Source organism: Chionomys nivalis, chromosome 23, assembly GCF_950005125.1.
Source record: "Chionomys nivalis chromosome 23, mChiNiv1.1, whole genome shotgun sequence".
In the NCBI taxonomy this organism is placed as follows: domain Eukaryota; kingdom Metazoa; phylum Chordata; class Mammalia; order Rodentia; family Cricetidae; genus Chionomys; species Chionomys nivalis.
This window is the reverse complement of record NC_080108.1, coordinates 204,734-225,613: the sequence shown is the minus strand read 5'-3', so window position 1 is coordinate 225,613 and position 20,880 is coordinate 204,734. Positions and strand designations below refer to the sequence as shown.

At 40.6% G+C, this 20,880-nt stretch overlaps 1 protein-coding gene across 2 annotated transcripts in view; it reads left to right on the top strand.

Moving 5' to 3' along the window:
* C2cd3 (C2 domain containing 3 centriole elongation regulator) overlaps positions 1-20,880 on the top strand; it is a 90,159-nt gene that overhangs the window by 15,021 nt on the left and 54,258 nt on the right. For both annotated transcript variants that reach the window (XM_057755861.1, XM_057755858.1), the window contains exons 4-12: positions 886-1,109; positions 1,806-2,053; positions 5,634-5,766; positions 6,943-7,065; positions 10,825-10,972; positions 13,872-14,023; positions 14,800-15,021; positions 15,683-15,795; positions 18,731-18,849. In XM_057755861.1, coding sequence (XP_057611844.1) covers positions 886-1,109; positions 1,806-2,053; positions 5,634-5,766; positions 6,943-7,065; positions 10,825-10,972; positions 13,872-14,023; positions 14,800-15,021; positions 15,683-15,795; positions 18,731-18,849 — 1,482 coding nt within the window. The remainder of the gene's footprint in view (positions 1-885; positions 1,110-1,805; positions 2,054-5,633; positions 5,767-6,942; positions 7,066-10,824; positions 10,973-13,871; positions 14,024-14,799; positions 15,022-15,682; positions 15,796-18,730; positions 18,850-20,880) is intronic.

Genomic DNA, 20,880 nt, shown 5'->3' with positions numbered 1-20,880 from the left:
GTCCACCAAGTCCAAGACTCAAAGGCTCCCTCCTGCCTTGCCCCCCCCCACACACACACCCCGAGCTGGACTACAGCAAGCAAGAGCTCATCTCTACCAGCAGAAACTTAGTTTCTCCTCATAGTGTTTGTCATATTTTATGTCCAGCATGACAATAAGGACTTTTTTTTTTCCCAGACAACAAACCTAAGAATGTGTCAAAAATACCATGTCATTCATCTGTCAGAACCATATATATGGTTCTGTGCTACCCAGTCTATAAAAAAACTAAAGAATGTGGTTTGTGCCTTCAAGGGATTCATAATATGTTTGTGTGATAGGTAAGTGATGCAAATATGCTCTCTAAACCTTGGCTTTGGAGATAGACTCTCACCAGGTAGCCTAGACTGACTGGGGAATCATAATTTTCCTGCCTTCACACCCTAAGTGCTGGTATTACTAGGCATACACCACCACATCTGGCCTCTGCTTTTTCCTTAATCTCACAGTTATGAAAATATAAATTCCTGACAGAGTTGTGTCATCACTGCAGTGATCTGAATGGGGAATACAGCACATTCCTGGCCTATAGTAAAGTGTTCAGTAAGTAGTGATTATAGTGGTGGGTAGACAGTAAGGGGCATCATGAAGAAGGCAATGACTTTGATATCTTTATCTAGGCATGAGAGAATCGAGGCCGGAATAAAGGTGCAAAGCTGTAAATATAGGGCATTGGTCTGTCTCACACAAAGGAATGAAGCATAGTGAGAGAGGTTTTTGAAGTCAGCAGAAAGCTAGGCCTACTCTTGTGAGGAACAGGTAGACGTTAACTTTTGTCAGGCAGGGATTTCTTACAGTTAGTTACTGGAGGCTGAAGAAAATCTATTCTGTTTCATGTTCTTTCAGGTTTCACTTGCCCTGGAACCTCTGTCAGATACTTACGACAGCTATAAGCCTCTTCCTACCACTGACATGACAGAAAATGTGCTTTTATCTGAGCGAGGACTCCGAGAGAATACTGAATCCAGCAATGCTCTATCTATGATTCCATCAAGGTCTTGTGGGGAACCTGCCATCAAAACTGAAGGAAAAGAATTAGCAGGCACCAGCAGTAGATCAGCCACACCAAGGTAACACTCACGTCTCCAAGTCTCTGCGTCTGCTCTCATTGTCCTATTGAACAACTGAACAATGAAACACAGTTATTTTATTCAGCAGCCAGCTCTTATGCACCCACTGCTGCCCAGGACACCAGACACTGACACAGAAATAATCAAGACACAATTCCTGGGGCCGAAGAGGTAGCTCAGTGGTAGAATGCAGTCTTAGTGTGCCCCAAATTATAGCAGTTGCAAAACCCCTACAAGTCCTGTTTTTAAGGACTGCTGACAGTCCAGTAGAGAAGCCAGTGTGCACATACGACTAAAGTTTACAGATGTCGTGATACATGGGAGGGAAAAGGGCATTGTTTTGTGAAATGGAATGGAGTATGAGAAACAGATTTTTGTCTTGATTACTTGTGAAGTAATCTGCATTGTATGAAACTGTGTAGATACACACACTCCCTTTCCCTGTGTGGTAATCTCTGTTTTGTATCACTTAAAGTATAACCCACAACTGTGGTAAAGGTCTATATTCCTTTAATTGAGGAGATTAAAAGCAGATATATAAAATCACGTTGCAAAAAAACAAACAACAACAAAAACCCAAAAACAAAAAACTTCTCACAAGGCCCCAGCTACAGTGCCCTTGTGGATCTCCTATCTCTGACAAGGTGGAATATTTCCAAAACAGGGTATGAGCTGCTGGCTCTTTCTTTCTAACAGGGGCAAGGACCACTTGTACTTTGCAGAGAACCCCGATGCAGTAAAGAGTTCTTTGTGTGGACTACAGCATCACCTTAATTCAGAGCCAAGTTTAGAGACTGTATTGCTGAGAGGCAAAGCCCCACAGAAGCAGATGTCCCTCCTTAACAGTTCTGAATTTCAACCACAAATTAGTACAGTCACCAAGAGTCATAGTGACTCATTCATCCTGTCTTCAAACAACCCCCCTACAAAGGACCTTCTTTCAGGTATGTATCTATCTGTGACCTAAGGCTTCACTGTATTTATTGGGATTACTCTGCTTGTTAGCCTGCCCACAAAGGAAAGCAAGACTTCTCAGTGAACTGAATAGCCAAATAAAAGTGTGAGACTTGCTGTCATCCAGAGTCTCATGTAAAGGACTACTAATTAGATGTTTTTACTTTAAATTAGTTATGGCAATTGTGTTTGAGGGGTATAGTATATTTCAGTGTACATATACAGTAGGTAATGATCATATCAGGTTACATCTATCATCTCAGACACTTATCTTTTGTGTTAGAAACATTTAAAATGTCCTTTACGGAGTTGGTAAAATAGCTCAGCTTCTCCCGCCAAGCCTTGCTATGCTGAGTGTGATTTCCCCCCCACCGACATGGTGAAAGAAAGAATTGACTCCTGCCAGGTGTCGTCTGACTTCCACACATACAGGTGGCATGTACTGACCTCCCACCCCACTGCATGCACACACACACAATAGTAATGTAATTTTCAAAACACAATGTCCTTTATTAGCTATTCTGCAACATTCAGTTGTCAGTCACAATTATTCTATGATGCTAGAGAACACTAGAAATTATTCCTTCTTATCAGCTGCACCCCTGTCCCCACTGGCCATTCCTTTCCTTCCCCCCCTTCCCCATTTTTGTTAATCTTTCTTGTATTGTCTGTTTAGGGATCATCTTTCAAGCTTCCACAAATAGATGATAGGAAATTTTTCTTTCTGTGCTTTATTTCCCTTAATGATGTCCTCTGGGAACATATTATTCGTTCATGTGCACCTAAGAACTTGTAATTAGACTGTTACATTGCATGTTTGGATATGAGGGTAAAGCTTTTCTTATAGAAATGTATTAGTCCTTATCTGTCCCCAAATATTTTTTTTTTTTTTTTTTTTTTTTTTTTTTTTTGGTTTTTCGAGACAGGATTTCTCTGTGGTTTTGGAGCCTGTCCTGGAACTTGTAGACCAGGCTGGTCTGGTCTTGAACTCACAGAGATCCGCCTGCCTCTGCCTCCCGAGTGCTGGGATTAAAGGCGTGCGCCACCACCGCCTGGCTGTCCCCAAATAATTTAAGGCAGCTAGCGTAGTACCAAATTCATTTCACATTCTAAAAACTGTTATTCTTCATGGGGACATTTAGTGTGATAGCATAAAGCATCTTTATTAAGACTGGGAGTTAAATTCTATTTTAATATTTACAGTACTACAGAATACATAAAAGTAGAAGTCTGCTCATTTGTATGATACTTTCCTCAGTTCTGTGATCAAGTATACCTGATAAGGTTTGTATTGGATTATGGTTTAAGAAGGAATACTTTCCATCATGGCACTAGGAGCACAGAACAGTAGATTGCATTGGGTTCTGCAACAGGAAGTGGGGTCAAGGCTATAGTTGGTCAAGACCTGCCCTTAGTGATCCACTTTGTCCAGCAAGGAAGGCTCCATTCCAAGTTCCACAACTTTCCAAAACAGTGCCACCAGCTGGTGACCAAGTGTTCAAGCACATGAGCAAGCCTTTGGAAGCATTCACATTCAAGCCACGATAAAAGGCAAGTGGGTGCGCCTGTATTGCCTCAGGTCAGGGAACACTATGCCGTTATTATTTCTGTGACATCCGGAGCATGACAGGAATGTTTATCCATTCCCACTAATATTTCCAAAGGAGGTATCTGTACCATTTATTATATAATTATATAATATTATATATATAATATATTATATTATTATAAAAACACTACTTGTTTTATGTTATTATGTGATCTTGTATATTTTGCGATGATAGGGATTAGATCCAGGGCCTTCTGCATACATAACATATACTCTACTAATGAGCTATGTTGTTCATATCTTTTATCTGAAATGTCTTAGGAATCCCAGTTTTTAAAAATATACTCTAGGGCCGGGCGGTGGTGGCGCACGCCTTTAATCCCAGCACTTGGGAGGCAGAGGCAGGCGGATCTCTGTGAGTTCGAGGCCAGCCTGGTCTACAAGAGCTAGTTCCAGGACAGGCTCCAAAACCACAGAGAAACCCTGTCTCGAAAAACCAAAAAAAAATATATATATATATATATATATATATATATATATATATATATATACTCTAGGGCCAGACTGTGATAGCACATGCCTTTAATTTCAGCACTCAGGAGGAAAGGCAGATAGGTATCTGTGAGTTCAAGGCCAGCCTAGTCTACAGAGTGAGTTCCAGGACAGCCAGGGATATACAGGGGAACCCAGAGATGACAAAAAAAACCCAAAAAACAAACAAAAATATATGTGTGTTTGTCTGTCTTTGTGTGTATCTGAGTTCAATCCCTGAAACTCACATAAAGGTGGAAGAAGAGAACTAACTTGCCCCTGACCTCCACATGCACACCATTGCAACCATGGTCTGCACTCGCACATAAGCACCACATGTATACACACAATAATAATAAATACATTATACCCACATGCACACACACACATGCATACACACTCCAAGATTATGAGCCATTGACTTTAGTCTTTTAATTTAAAGAGTCCATTGACAAGGAAGAAAATTGTCTACAACACTTAATACTTCATCAGCTTCTGCCTGGACTCTTGTATGTACTTGTACCTCAGACTTTGAGGAAGGTATTTATTTGGTCATTAAGAAGGTATTTATCCAACACCTACCAAATGTTTGGTGCTTTTCTATGTATCAGGGATGTAGCAGTTTAAAATTTTGTTTAAAGCCGGGTGGTGGTGGCGCACGCCTTTAATCCCAGCACTTGGGAGGCAGAGGCAGGCGGATCTCTGTGAGTTCGAGACCAGCCTGGTCTACAAGAGCTAGTTCCAGGACAGGCTCCAAAACCACAGAGAAACTCTGTCTCGAAAAACCAAAATAAATAAATAAATAAATAAATAAATAAATAAATAAATAAATAAATAAAATTTTGTTTAAAAAGAGTCTGTCTTAGGAACCTGCTATTCTAGATGGGAAGACAAACTGGATAAATAAGTACATATTTATTTATAGTACTTAGTACTTATTTATAGAGGGGAGTAATGGCAATGGAGATAAATTAAGAAAGGGAGATGAGAGGGGAGGTTGCTAGTTTTGCATAAATTGGCAAAGTAAGATCTCGTTAAGAAAGTAATAGAATAGATTGTTATAGTTATGACTGGTTTTCAGAAGTTTAGGTAGCAGTGTAGTTGCCAGTGTTTTGGGGGTAGAAATATTGAAATTCTTATAAATAAGAGAGCCAGAATAAGTTATCTGGATATGAAAATGAGTCATAGGCATCATTTACCTCATTATGGTCAGACAGCAGTTGGGAGAGTTGGGAGGCTGGGACACAACAGCTCCCACAATAATATCAGTCTCTCTGGGATAGAGCGTTCACTCATTGATGTAACATCTAAGCACACGGTAGAAGCCCAGTAAAGAACAGTTGTTAAGTAAACTTCCTCAAGGAATTTTCCGGCTTACAGAAGAACGGACCCTTGGGGCAAGTCACCCATAGGAGGACAGGTACTGTGAATACTGGAACCCTTCCTTCTGGATTTCAGATGCTTTCATTTTCTGTTTCTACTGCCTTCAGCTCTGTTAGAACAAGGCAATAAACTGAGGAATGCCATGTTGATATCTGCGATGAACTCGAGCCCAGATACTAGCATGCTGCTGGACAAAGCTCCTCCTCCTGTGCTGGAAGATGCTTTCAGATCCTCAGTGCCGTAAGTTAGTGACAAACACACACGCCTGTAGCTCATTTCTTCAGTTCTTGACTTACCTTGCTTTTTGTTGTTATGAATGGGATAATCTTGGAAATGTTCAGCAAATAATTCTTTTTTTTTTTAAACCTGGGCGGTGGTGGTGCACATCTTTAATCCCAGCACTGGAGAGGCAGAGGCAGGTGGATCTCTGAGTTTGAGGCCAGCCTGGTCTACAGAATGAATTCCAGGATATCTAGGGCTACACAGAGAAATCCTTTCTCAAAAAACAAAATAATAATAATAATAATTCTTTTTCTATAAATTTATTTTTATTTAATTTGAATTGGTGTTTTGCCTGTTTGTATGTCTGTATGAGGATGTCTGATTCCCCTTGAACTGAAGTTACAGACAGTTTTGAGCTGTCATGTGGGTGCTGGAACTTGAACTTGGATCCTTTGGAAGAGCAGCAAGTACTGCTGAACCATCTCTCCAGCCTCTCAGTAAATCATTCTTTTTTTTTTTTTTTTATTTTTCGAGACAGGGTTTCTCCGTAGCTTTGGAGCCTGTCCTGGAACTTGCTCTTGTAGACCAGGCTGGCCTTGAACCGGTTGTGGTGGCGCACGCCAGTAGGATTTGCTGAAGGAGGCAGAGGCAGGAGGATCACCAGTAAATAATTCTTAATGTGGCCAGGCAGTGGTGGCGCACACCTTTACCTTTAATCCCAGCACTTGGGAGGCAGAGGCAGGCGGAGCTCTGAGAGTTCGAGACCAACTTGGTCTATAAGAGCTAGTTCCAGGACAGGCTCCAAAACCACAGAGAAACCCTGTCTCGAAAAAGCAAAAAAAAAAAAAAAAAAAAATCTTAATGTGGTGAGCCTACAGTAGAAGGTACTTAGAATCTAACACCTAACATTGGTGCTTGCTAATATATAAATGGATAAATTATTCGCTCTCTAAACTGGAATGCTTATATATAAAATGAAGATATTTTTCCCTCACTTCGGAAATGAAATGGGATTCTGGTGTTGGGAAGAAATTTGCACAGTGTAAAGTTTTTATACATTTAAGGCAGAGAAGCCTAAAAATGTCAAATTTTCTAAGTCAGACTAGCACCTTCTCTTTTTTAGTTTGATTAGGATTTAAATTTTCCCATCTGTTAGCCATTCATGACAGAGTATTTTTCACACCTTGGAACCAGGAATTCATCTAAAAATCAATTTAAAGACCACAGTGATGACCACCTCCTCCCCTTGACTGAGACCATGTTTTGTAAAGATGACATAAAAGTTGACACCAGAGCCATACAGCTGCTGTTAGGCAGGTAAGTGCTTTTATCTAGCTTTCTTCCATTTAAAACTTCTTTCAATTCATTGAATACTTTGTTAGTAATACTTCCTTGGCCTGAGTCCTTCCCTTATCCTTAAACTAGGACTGTTTGCCTATTAAGTAAAAAGCCAGTGTACAGCCTTTCTTTCTAGTTTTGCTCACAGAATGGCCCGCAGCCCACGTCTCTGCCCGTGTCTCCCCATTCTCTTCATCATCTGTGTTAGCTGTTGTGATGAAGAGAGCATGACTTTTAACTAGAGTCAAGGTGAAAGTTGAAGTCTGTTGCTTAGCATTGTAGCCTTAGGCAGTTATTTCAGCTTGGCAAAATATTGGAAGTTTTTTTTTTTTCAAACTTTGCAAAATTTCAGTGAGGTTGAGAAATTGTGTATATAAAGGAGTTAGCATAATGTTAGCACATAGAAGTTTGGTTAATTAATAATTAATTGTGAATATTGTTAACATGCGCACTAAAACCAGACTCATCGTGTATTGTCTCTTGAGGAACTACTGTAAACAGTACTGTCTTGATATGTTACACATGTTAAGAGAGTGTCTAATGTAGCTCAAGGTAGCCTTGAGCTTGCTATGTGCTATGTAACTGAGAATGACATTGAGCCCTGATCCTCCTACCAAGTGCTGGCACTGTAGGCACCACAATGCTTGGCTTTTGCACTTAGTTTAATTTGGTTAAAATTTAAACTTATAGGAAAGTGACAAGAGATATCACCTTTTGGTCCTTGTATCACCAATAAGACTTTGACTATTACATTAAAGAACTTGAACTTCATACTAAAAATCTAAAAATGGGGCGAATACCAAAATATTCTGAGTGGAAGAGTAGAAAGATCAACCTGCTAACACTAAGAAATAGGAAAGCATTTCCTTCCCAGTGGAGGTGGGAAGAGAAGAAATTAAAGTTAGAATCTCAGGCTTCTATAATATCAGTTGTAGAAAAAGGCAGAGAGCCAGGTGGTGGTGGTGCACACCTTTAATCCCAGCACTCGGGAGGCAGAGGCAGGCAGATCTCTGTGAGTTCGAGGTCAGCCTCATCTACAGAGTAAGTTCCAGGATAGGCTCCAAAGCTACAGGGAACTGATCTATTGGGAGCCCACCAAGGCCAGCTGGTCTGGGACTGAATAAGCATGGGTTGATTCCGGACTCTCTGAGCATGGCGGTCAATGAAGACTGATGAGAAGCCAAGGACAATGGCACTAGGTTTCGATCCTAATACATGAACTGGCTTTGTGGGAGCTTAGCCTGTTTGGACGCTCACCTTTCTGGACGTAGATAGAAGGACCTTGGTCTTCCCGCAGGGCAGGGAATTTGGACTGCTCTTCAGTATCGAGAGGGAGGGGGAATGGAGTGGGGGGAGGAGAAGAGGAGTGGGGATAGGGGGAGGGAAGTGGGGGGAGGGCAATATTTGGGAGGAGGGGAGGGAAATGGGAAATGGGGAGCAGGTGGAAATTTTAATTAAAAAAGAATAAAAATAAATAAATAAGTAAAAAAAAAAAAAAAAGAAAAGTAAAGAAATAGTGCTGAGAGTGGGCTTGCTTAAGGCTAAGAAACACAGACAAAATTTAACAATACAATAAATCATAAGCAAGTAAATTAATTAAAATAAATCATAGTTGCAAAAAAGGAAAAACAGTACAGAGGACTACATACTGAACAGTAGAGATCTCTGACAATCTGTATGCAGAGTAGGTGCAGGTAGCTATGTCTATACTATGGACAGCATAGACCCTAAATAAAGTTATATATGGGCCTGGAGTGATGGCTAAGCTGTTAAAAGCACTTGCTACTGTTGCAACCTGTGTTGCTCCTAGCACCCACATGGTAACTCAACCATCTGTAAGGAAGGGTCCAGAGAACAGGTACACACTAGATACTGTCTTAACTAGGGTTTGATTGCTGTGAAGAGACACTATGACCATAGCAGCTCTAAAGGAAAACATTTAATTGGGGTGGCTTACAATTTCAGAAGTTTAGTCCATTATTGTCATGGCAGGAAGCATGGTAGCATGCAGGTAGACATGGTGCTATGGCGGTAACTGAGACTTCTACATCTGGATCTGCAGGCAGCAGGAAAAGCAAGTCATACATACTTCCTCCAACAAAGCCACACTTCCTAATAGTGCCATTCCCTCTGGGCCCATGAGGGCCATTTTTAGTCAAACCACCACAGGTGCAAATGCATGCATGCAGGTAAACACTCATAAAATTTTTTTACAAATATATATTTTTTAAAAACATGTTATGTAAATGGATACCAAGAATATTTTCCAAAAGGGGGGACAATTTTTGTTCCTAAGAGGCTAACGAGATATCTCAGCAGATAAAGACACTTGCTGCCAAGTCTGACAACCTGAGTTCTGTCCCTAGAGCCCATGTGGTAGGAGAGAATCATTCTTACAAGTTGTTCCATGCATGGAAATGATCTTTCTCTCTCTCTCCCTCTCTCTTGCTCTCGCTCCTCTAAGTAAAGGAAATAAAACTAAAAGTTTTGAAGTAATATACATACATTGTCTCATTTGAAGGTAATGATTGTGCACTTTTTTGTAGAAATTAAAAAGAATGGTAGCTAGATTGAAAAAGAAGCTGAGAAATAATAAATACATGAGTCAGTGATCAGCATATGGTATTTAATAATATTATTGCTTTATTAGTAATGGATGTTCATTTAAATATTGTTCAGTTCACTAACATTAAGTATTTGTTATTATAAGAGAAAAATAAGCTGAATTTTTCCTTATAGTGTGAGTCACTCACATTTGTGCTTCTTCAGTTTGTAAACTCCTTGTAGCGTTTTATTCATTTTTGTTTGTTTGTTTTGTTTCTCGAGACAGAGTTTCTTTGTGTAGACTTGGCTGTCCTTGAACTCAATCTGTGGACCAGTCTGGCTTCAAATTCACAGAGCTTATCCAGTTTTATATCCAATGTAAAATTAATCATGTCATAATAATTCCAAAATACATATGTTTGTTTAATTGAAGAAGATGTTTTTGTGAATTAACTCTTTTTTTCACAAAAACATTTACTTTTAAAAAAAAATGATAGTTACCTGTTGTAATATGTGCGGCGGGGCTGCGTCCCCGGCACCCGGCTGCCCGTATGGCTTTACCCAAAGTAATTACACGGAAACTGTATTCTTTTAAACACTGCCTGGCCCATTAGTTCCAGCCTCTTATTGGCTAGCTCTTACATATTGATCTAACCCATTTCTAATATTCTGTGTAGTACCACGAGCTGGCTTACCAGGAAAGATCTTAACCTGCATCTGTCTGGAGTGGGAGAATCATGGCGACTCTCTGACTCAGCTTCTTTCTCCCAGCATTCTGTTCTGTCTACTCCACCCACCTAAGGGCTGGCCTATAAATGGGCCAAGGCAGTTTCTTTATTAAATGAAAGTAACTCCTCCATCAGTTACCATTTTTTTTTCTCCCAGCTAGAGCACGGGTACCACAAGGAGCACAGCTTGACCTAGGTTAGGTTAGCCATCTCTGTGGCAACCATAGCACATAATAGATGGCCAGCAGACACTTGCTGAGAACACAATGCTTCTCAGTAGTGGGTTTTGAGTCCTAATTGACATCATTCCAAGAGAGGCAAAATGGAGTTGGAAAAGAACACCAGTAGTTTGTGGAGAGTGAGTCCTTAGCGTTCCTCCTTCGCTGTTAGGAAGTTTTGCCGGGGGTGGGGGTGGGGTGGGTAGTTCCACCTTTAAAATCTTTGCCTTTGTTTTTCTTGTCTCCAGTACTGAATTATCCCAGGGTCGTTTCTGGAATGGATTAGGCTCACCTCCAGACTCCCCATCTCCTGGAAGTGATGTGTACTGCAGCAGTGACCTGAATGACCCTCAGTATGACCAGAGTCTCCTGGAGAACTTGTTTTACACAGCACCTGTAAGTCATTGCATCTGAAGTTCCACAAATCGGGGAACACCGCATTAGCAGCCGCAATCACAGTGCAAGGCCTTGAGTTTGAGCCCCAACACTGGGAGGAAAATTAGTTTGTAGAATAGACTGACAGCCACACTGTGACCAGACTGAGAAGCTTTGCATGGCAGGTGAGGTGAAAATGACAGGGTTTTAACCAAATGGGGAGCAGAATCAGAGGACAAGCAATCCAAAGCAGAAACAAAGCTTCTGAGGTCTTGAGAGAGGAGAGAGAAACAGAGTAAAAGATGGATGTAGCATCAAGAAAAAGAGAGCTTGAATTTGAAAGAGTCTAGCTGTTAGGATCCCAGGACCTCCTGCCTCAGCAGTCATCACTGGTAACTGTGTTCCATGTGGGATAAAGAAGAAAGGGTCTCTTTACTTCACACTTACTTAACCAGTGTCCTATGTGCTAAGGCCTTTACATGTTGTTCTTCCATTAATCATGAACTGTGCCAAATGTTTCCAATTCATACTTCAGTTTAATTCTTTAACTAGACCCATGAAACAGTATTTTCTCTGTCTTACATACCATGAAAAAACAGCTTAAATAGTTAAATACAAGGAATTTAAATACTTAGAAGTTAAATACAAGGAAGCTGGCCTGTGGTGATACACACCTGTAATCCCAGCACTTGGGAGTCTGCGGCAGGATCCAAGGTTCTAGGCTTGCCTGGTTAAAAAGCAAATTCAAGGCTGCATAGTCAGGCTCGGCTTTAAAAGTAAAAACATTGTAAGCTGTTGAGTGGCAGAACTTGAACCCTTGCCCGGACCTTCTGGTAGCATGCCTGTGTTCTTTTGCTGTCCCGTTCTTTAAAGTTCTAAGCATGGCTTTGGAACTCCACCTGGCTTCCCTCGCTTATCTTCCTGTTTGGCCTTTATTCACTGGCGTCTCCACGCTGGCATCCTATCCCCTCCTCAAACACCTCAGCTCCTCTTGTACCTCCTTACTTCCTCCTTCTAATCCTTCTGTGTGAATGTAGAACTGTTTCTAGTCATCTAGTAAACTGCATTCTTCAAAAGGCCCTCTATGAGGAAACCATCCTGACTCTCCCAAGAAGAATGTCTTATACATAACCTTTATTGTGCGTCTTTGGTGCAGTTCTTCATAAACAGGCGTGTGTACCATTGTTATTAACCATACAGCAAAGACAATGAATAAATGAATGTTCGAAGGGGACTAAATAATCCCCCCATGCTATGTGAGCAGAATAACTTCAGAAAATGTTGCTGCAGACAGTGAACCAGTTGATTGTGAATTATCAAGAAGATCAGGGGTTTAACATGTTCATGTTCTGCTCCAAAGACTATGTTTGACATTCTGATATTGAGTAGTAAATCATCACCGCTTAGAAATGCATGCAGCATTATTGCTCTTTGGTTCGGATTCCTGGAATTCCAAGCCCAATTTAACAACCCAATTTGTATTTGCCCTAATTTATTTTAACCTATAAATCTACTTAGATTTTGTGTTGTTGGGAGCTGCTTGTTCGTTTCCTGGCTTCCCAGACTCCTGAAATAATCGCACAGAAACTGTATTATTTATAATACTGTTTGGCCAATAACTTAAGCATATTGCTAGCTATTCTTATATTCTAAACTAACCTATCTCCATTAATCTATGCAGCACCACGAGGTTTTGGTAGGCTGCAGAGGTGTACCCGCGCCCCCCACCTAGCTCTGTTCTGCTAAGCCACTGGCCGAAACATATTTATTCATTAACCAATAAAAGCAACGCATAGACAGAAGGACTTCCCACACCAGATTTTAGTTATCTTTTATCTGACCATTTTTATTATAATGTTTGTTTTGTTTTGAGTCAGAATCCCATTATGTATCCCTGGCTGGCCTGGAACTCACTATATAGACCAGCCTGGCCTTGAGATCCACCTACCTTTGCCTCCCAAGTGCTAGAATTAAAGGTGTCTATCACTACACTAGGCTTCTGTATTCATTTTGAAAAGCAGCCATCAAAGGAAAACCTATGATCAAAAAGCTTTCTACTTTGATCTTTGAGTAAATTTGTCCTCGTTATCATGGGTCAACAAACTATGTGGTTAAACATGCTGAAGATGGAAATGGGAGGAGAAAGACTTGAGTAACACATTGTAAACACATTGTGTGTTAGATACTGTGTGCCCTTTACAATTGGAAGCCAAATAGTCATAATGCTACCTCCTCTGTTTATTTTGCATTTTGTAATACAAGAGGCCAATTTAATCAGTTACAGTAGATGCCTTTTCTCGAAAATAAAATTAAGGGGGTTTTTCAACTGATTTCTTTTTGAAGGCAATTTGTGAAATAGTCATTAATTTTTAAAAGCAATTTTAAAAACAGAATGAATAATTTAGAGCATGGATAATGGGGGCAAAGACAGTCTTTGCACCCAGCTAGGTGACACTGTAACAACCATTCTGCCTCAAACTATGGTAGAAAGACAAACTTCAAAAATCATGGAAATCAAAATGTAGGTTCCCCCCTTATAGCTGGGAATCACAAACAGACTTCCTGGTGTTTTCTACCTGTAAAGACAAGACAAGGCACCTGGTAGGAACATGCTGCCTACTTAGATACATGTGCAACTCCTAGCACAATGCAGAACACAGCCAACAGTCAGAGCAGTGGTATCCCTGAGCACTTTCCTGTCTTCTTGTTTACTCTGAATGGACTTAGAGCTTATCTTTGAACTGCAGATTGTTCTTGTATAGCCAGGATCAAAATGGAATATATCCCTGCTGCCATTTATCTCTTTAACAGAATGGTGTTTTTGAAAAGAAATTGCTGCTTGCTTTGGGAGAAACAGTGTAGCTGCTTCCCCTGAAGTTAGCCTCTTTCAATGCCATGCCTTCTGTTTTTCTTCCCCTAGAAATCTGAAGTCAGTGCCAGTGACTTCCTCAGTGAAGATGAGAGCATGGAACCTTCTAAAACAATGAACCAGTCAAAAGCCTCTGGCAGATCTAAGGTGGTAGGGTCAAGTGAGCACAAGCTGAAGAAGATGGCAGCTGTCAAGAAAAGCAGGTGAGCCTCATGAATGCTGAATGCAGGCTAAAGCAGAGCAAGAACATTGTCGCAAGGGAAATAGCCTGGATTTGGCCGAGCCTGCAGAAGTGCTTAAGTTATAGCAGCTCATTGAAGGATTTCAACCCTAAAATGCACAGCTCAGCAGGCAGAGATAGGTGGATTTCTGTGAGTTCAAAGCCAACCAGGTCTACATATTGAGTCCTAGGACACCCAGAACTACATAGAGAAACCCCGTCTCAAAAAGCTAAAAATTAATAAATAAAAACATAAAAGGTGATGCTTGACAAGATGAGTTATGAAGAAAGCAGACTAGTGGGTGGTGGTATGTCTGCTGTGATCATACCTGTATGGAAAATGTGAAGAAGAAGAAGAAAACACAAAATGTCATGGTAATGAGATTAGGGTAGTGGGTAAACTAGAAGTTGTTACACTTCCCTTCTAGAAAAATCTAATTCTGTAACACCCATTCCTATACTTGTATGGATATAAATCTTACAATTAAAGAATATTTTTACATAATTTTAGATGAGAACCAGATCTGATCATAAATGCTGTTTCCAATCCTAGCATGGAAGTTAGAAGCAGGAGAATGCGGGAGATGGTGTTCAGGCCAGCTTGGACTACATAGTGAGACATTGTCTCAAAGTAAAACATAGAGTTGTTCCTACTTATCTTTGGAAAGAAATACTCACTGCTTGACCTCTTTCCTCCTGTGCAACTGAATTGTTCCCAGTGAGTCTCTAACTCATGCCTACCTGTCTGTGGACTTACAGAAGTGTGGTTGACGAACAAGTGCTCTCAAGAATTCCAGGACATACCCCAGCGACGTCACTAAGTGTGGATAGACTGGCACTTCTGGGTAGAATACATTCTGTTAGAATCATCATTGAAACAATGGGCGTCCCTCCAGATAGTCCCCATGTGACACCAAACAGAAAAAGCTTTGCCGGGAAACCACCAAAGCCAGCAGCAGCAACAGCAGCAGCAAAAAAGCGGTATATCTAAATAAGAAGGCTAAATGGTTCTTGGGGAAAGTGTGGCTGATAATAGGAAGGGTGTAACTGTTTACGATTTCTTTTCATGTACATTTCAATCAATAAATTGATTCGAAGTTCCCAAGAACGAGGGTAAATTCAGAGTAAAGAAAGCTGGGGTAGATGGTAATTTTCAGCCCTTACAGTTACAGCAAAAGAGACAGGCACCTAAGATGGTTATCTGTAGCATAACACCTCAGGGGCCAGAGAGATCATTTACCTTGGAAGTACTGTGGGTGCTCTCAGAAACAAGCTCCATCCCACCTGGCAGATGGTAAAAGACTTGAAGAATGAGCACTAAGTGACCTCTGAGGCCATGCAGTCCTGGAAATAGGAACTTCAAAGATAGAGAGACAGAAAATAAATGTACTTTTTGTTTGGTTTGGTTTTAGATTTTTTTTTTCCTTTTTATGTATATGGGTGCTTTGCCTGTATGTGTACCACATGTGTGGTGCTCAGGGAGGTCAGAAGGGAAGAGAGCACTGGATTCCCTGGCACTGGACTCCTGTGGGTGCTGGGAACCTAAGCTGGGTCCACTGCCAGAGCAACAAATTCTCTTAACTGCTGAGCCACCTTTCTAGCCCTTATTTTGTTTGTTTTTAATTAGTTTTTTTCCTTCCAGCACTTTCTTTGTGGAGTATCACTTTCCTGTGGGCTTTTCCAGAAGTGGACTGGGAAAGACAGCTTTGATCACTGAGGTCGTGCGACTTGCCTCCAGTAAAGTCGCAGATGGAGGTAAAAAGCGAGCTAGTTTTCTGCTGATCATTGCCTCTGACCAAACTGCTAGAATTAGAAGTGTGTGCCACCATCCATGGCTTGGTTTTTGCTTTTTAAATGGTCTCACTATGTAGACTGGACTGACCTGAAACTAAGTCATCCTGCCGTTGCTTCCCAGGTGCAGGGATTTCAGGAGTGTCTCTCATGCCTAGCTGTAGAAGGCATTGTTTAAGGTAATGTCTTAGGGTTACTATTGCTTGATAAAACACCATGACAAAAGAAGTTGGGGGAAAGGGTTTATTTGGCTTATATGTCCACATCTTAGTCCATCGTCAAAGGAAGTCAGGATAGGAACTCAAACAAGACAGGAACCTGGAGGCAGGAGCTCATGCAGAGGCGGCTCGCTCCCCAAGGCTTGCTCAGCCTTCCTTTTTATAGAGCTCAGGACCATCCGCCCAGGAGGGAACCCACCTACAATGGACTGGGTTTGCCCCATCAATCACTAATTAAGAAATGACTTACAGGCTTGCCTACAGTCCTGTCATACTGAGTCACTTTCTCAGTTAAGGGTCCCTCCTGTTTAGTGACTATAACTTATATTAAGTTAACATAAAACTAGTCAGCACAAGTGTAAAATGTTTTGTTTTTTATGTAGCTGATTTTATCTAATTTTTATAATTTTTTTGGTTTTTTGTTTTGTTTTATTTTGGGTTTTTGTTTTTTGTTTTTTGGTGTTTTTTTTTTGAGACAGGGTTTCTCTGTAGCTTTTGGGGCCCATCCTGGAACTAGCTCTTGTAGACCAGGCTGTCCTTGACAGAGATTCACCTGCTTCTTCTGGGATTAAAGGCATGCACCACCACTACCCAGCTTATTTTTTCTTTTGTTGCATGTACTTTTGATATTGTCTTTTATTTTCTTTTGTTGTAAATATTCAAACACCAAAAACATGTTACTGTAGCTTAATATTATAGATACTTTTAATTTTTTTTAATTACATTTTTTGGAAATTTAATTTTGTATGGGAAGATGGAAGTGAGGGACAGCAGCAGGAATGGAAATCCAGCGCAACTTTCAGGAGTCGATTCTCTCCTTCTGGTGTGGGCTCCAGGAAGGGAGCTCAGGTTGTCAGGTTGACAGCACATGCTTTTACCCTCTGAGCCGTCTGCTTGCCCAGCAGCTGCTTTGAAGAGTGGGTCCTCATTTTGTTCATATCAAACACTAATTGTATGATCTTAGCAAATCACTTTTTGTCTTTAGGCCTCCCTTACTAATAATATTGATTAGACTATGTAGTTCAATGTTGTAAAGGAGGCCACTAGTTTATTCCTGGCTGCTCAGCAGCTCAGACCCGAAATAATCACACAGAAACTATATTATTTAAAACACTGCTTGGCCCATTAGCTCTAGCTTCTTATTGGCTAACTCTTACATATTTGTTTAACCCATCTCCATTAATCTGTTTATCACCACAGGGCAGTGGCTTACCGGCTAAGTCCTTCTCCGGTGGGGATACATGCCTTCTCTCCAACTCCTCCTCCTTTCTCCCAGCATTCAGTTTAGTTTTCCCCTTCTGTCTAAGTTCTGCCCTATCAACAGGCCAAGGCATTTCTTTATTCACCAATGGTATTCACAGCATACAGAGGGGAATCTCAACTCTAAAAACCTTTCTGTAAGGCATGGTTAGCAGTTTATGCAGATTTCTCCATTATTACGTTCATTCACTTAGCACCAATCAAGGCTTAAGAAGCAGAATTATGTGATTGATACAATAGCTATGAGGAAATGTGCTTAGTTAGGAAGGAGCAATCTTAACACAGATTTCAGTAGAATTCAGTCTGTTCATTAAGAACTACTACTGTACCCAGAAACTTTCTATTTGCCCCTCAGTTGACTTCCTGGTGTCCAGAAGAGGTATAAGCGTTATCCTTTTCCTGGGTACAGCAGCCAGAGAAATTGATCCCATGGTGACTCTTAGTTTCTGGGCACAGGCCTTTTGACGTGTGTGGGTGAAGACCCACATTCTGCCTAAGAGTAATAAGAAGGCGAGAGTCAAGAATTGAGATTGACAGAAATGAACAGAGAAGAGTAGGTCAAATCTGGTGATTTGAATGAATGAATGTTCAGTACCAGATTCTCTACATAACTCAACTGTTGGTGAGCGTTGTGCAAACCTATTAAAGATGCTCAGAAGTGGATGACCTGTAACTGAAGTAATAGGGCTGAAGTGAGCTCATCTTTGATTTGATTCTCAGATTTCTTATGTCTTAGATGAAGCTCCATTACCAATGACCACTGTCACTTCATCCTGTTTACAGTAGAGATTCCTGTCTACTCAGAAGGCCTCAACTCCACCTGATACGACTAACTAGCATGAGTAGTTGACACTCAGCCTGAATGACAGCCTGAATTTCTTGTCCGTTAGCCAGAAAATTTGCTTACTTTTATTATTGGAATTTTAAATATTGTTCTTCTATAAATTCATTTTCCTCTCATCTTCCCTCTAGTTAATCTCCTTTTTCTGTTGAGCCACTTACCTACCTGATTTTCCAAAACAGTCATGTTGCTAGGCCACAGTAGCACACACCAAGCAGGCAGATCCCTGTGCATTCCAAGCCAGTCAAGGCTATAATAGTAAGACCTGATCTCAAAATAAATAAACATTTAAAAAATCACAGTGTCTTGGCCACAGTGAGCTATATGGGTAAGTCGCCTTTTATGTCCTGGTTCATATTTGATGATCCTTTCTCATAGCAGATCTGAACAGTAGAACCCACTTATCTTCTGCCACTATACCCAGCTTTTTTTTCTTGTCTCTCCCTACAGCCTTTGATTTTATAAAGTCACACTGAATTCCTGAATGAACTTGAGAAGGGCAGGTGGAGTCAAAGCATGTATTAGTGGTGGCTGTGGTTGGTTGTGTGACATGTGACTGTTTACCTGTTCTCTTTCACAGTGGTGAAATTCCAGCAGCGATTTGTGTATCCAATAGAGTTTGGTGGCCCAATGATAGAGCACTGGTGGAATTCTAATCTCACCTTCCAAATTTATGCAAAGAAAGCCCCACAGAAAAAGGTAAGTTATTTGAGCTTTATACCAGGCATTTTCCTAGATAAACGAGATTTCTGGGTTCAAATAATACAAATGTTACTATGCTAAATACTCTCTGCCAGTACACTGTCACATCTAATAATTACACCAGCTCTGTAAATTCAGTATTTTACCACCTTGGTTTCCTAGAAGAAGCTAAGTTCGGTGACGTGTCTGAGATTCCCACTCTAACAAGCAGAGCCAGAGCAGCATGCAAGTTCTTGGTCTGCTCTGGTTTTGTTTTGTTTTTTGTTTGTTTGTTTTTGTTTCTTTTTTATTTTTGAGACAGGGTTTCATTTATGTAACCCAGGCTGATCTTGAACTTGTGGCCCTCCCCTCTCAGCCTTCTAAGTGCTAGGATTACAGGGGTGTGCCAACCACAACTGCCAGAGCTCATGTCCTCGACCTCCTGACTATGCTTATAAACCGTAGTAGCGTGGTGGCAGGATCAGGATGGGTTGTTTTATACGAGCCTCAATTTGAAGTCCTCCTTCCTTGTTATGGGCAGAATATCTAGAGTGCCCAGCCCACACCCAAAATAAAAAGATTGTAGGTAGCGACTGATGAAATAGTTCCAGTTTATGAAGTTCACTTGCAAGAGACTCCTCGGAGGTGAGTGACATGGGTGGGAGCTTGATTGCTGCTTCAGTGAAGATATAACCTCTTAGAAAATTAGTGAAACAGGAAGGAAGAGGGAGTAAAAAGAAATCAGAGAATTGTTCAGCCATGAGAAAACTTCAACACAACCTCAGTTACATTTTAATATATTTATATTGCATTCCCTAAACCTAGTTAATGGCTTTTTTCTAATTATAAAAGAAGTTTGAATTATTTTTAAAAACTTTAAAAATATTTTTCCATTTGAATACGACCCACCAAGAAGGCAAAATTTGCTTATAACCTGGCATGGTGGTTCATATCTTTAATTCCAACACTCCCGAGATAGAAGCAGATGGAATCCTGGGAGTTCAGAATCAGCCTGGCTATGAAGCAAGTTGTGTTTGTTTGTTTTTTTTACATTTAACATTTGTGTTTTACTTTTCATTTATTTTTAGTGTGTGTGTGTGTTACTAAGGATTGAACCTAGGGCCTCAAAAATGGTTGCCAAGTTCTCTATATCTGAGCCCCAGACATCTTTTTACTTTTTATCATGATCAGGTTCTCACTAGGTTACCAGGCTGGCCTTGAACTCACTGTGGTCCAGGGAGACTGAACTTTCTCTTCTTCCTCAGCCTCCTAAATAGCTGCGATTACAGACCCTGCTGATGTGACTTCCAACTGAGCCCGATATGTTACAAAATGTTGAATGTGTCTTTTGTTTGTTGGGTTTTTTCCTTAATATTGTGTCATGGGTTTTTTTTTTTATTTCATTTTTCTTTTAATAAAATAGTTTCCCACATAATTTTATGTTTAGGGAACTATATGTTCATATTTATATAAGCCTCCTTGGGGCTGTCTTATAGGTGTCTGATCTCCTCTTTCAAGGGGTCTTATATCCCTGATTACTGAAAGAATGGGGGGTTGGGTCTGGGCCATGATCTTGCCCAGTGACTGCCTAAAAAATGCCACCTTTTATGTGAGTTTTTCCATAGTGCTGGGTTGGTTCAATCCTGTAATTAGACTGGAGAGAAATTATCTTATCTACAGTTCTAGTCCATAGCTTCTCCAACAGTTTATAACAGTTGGCCAGAGTTGATATAAATGGTGTTCTCGAATATGGAGGGAGCCCTTAATTAGAATTTTCCTCATGCTGGGAAGCAGCAGAGACACCTGTGGTGTTGGGCTGTTACAGTAAATGAAGTATACCTAACTTTCTAGCCAATTCAATTGCTTCTTTCATATTTTCCATTGCCCTTGTGCTTTGAGCTGAGTTTGATCAAGTGTGGGGAAAGCCTGCCTCCATGCAGCTGTAACCCAAGCCAGTAAAGGGAGGGTTCCCTCTGGATATATCTAAAATTTATTCAAGACCTTCAAATTTATTATTCAACTTTTATCAAACATAATAAGTGTTGCTTG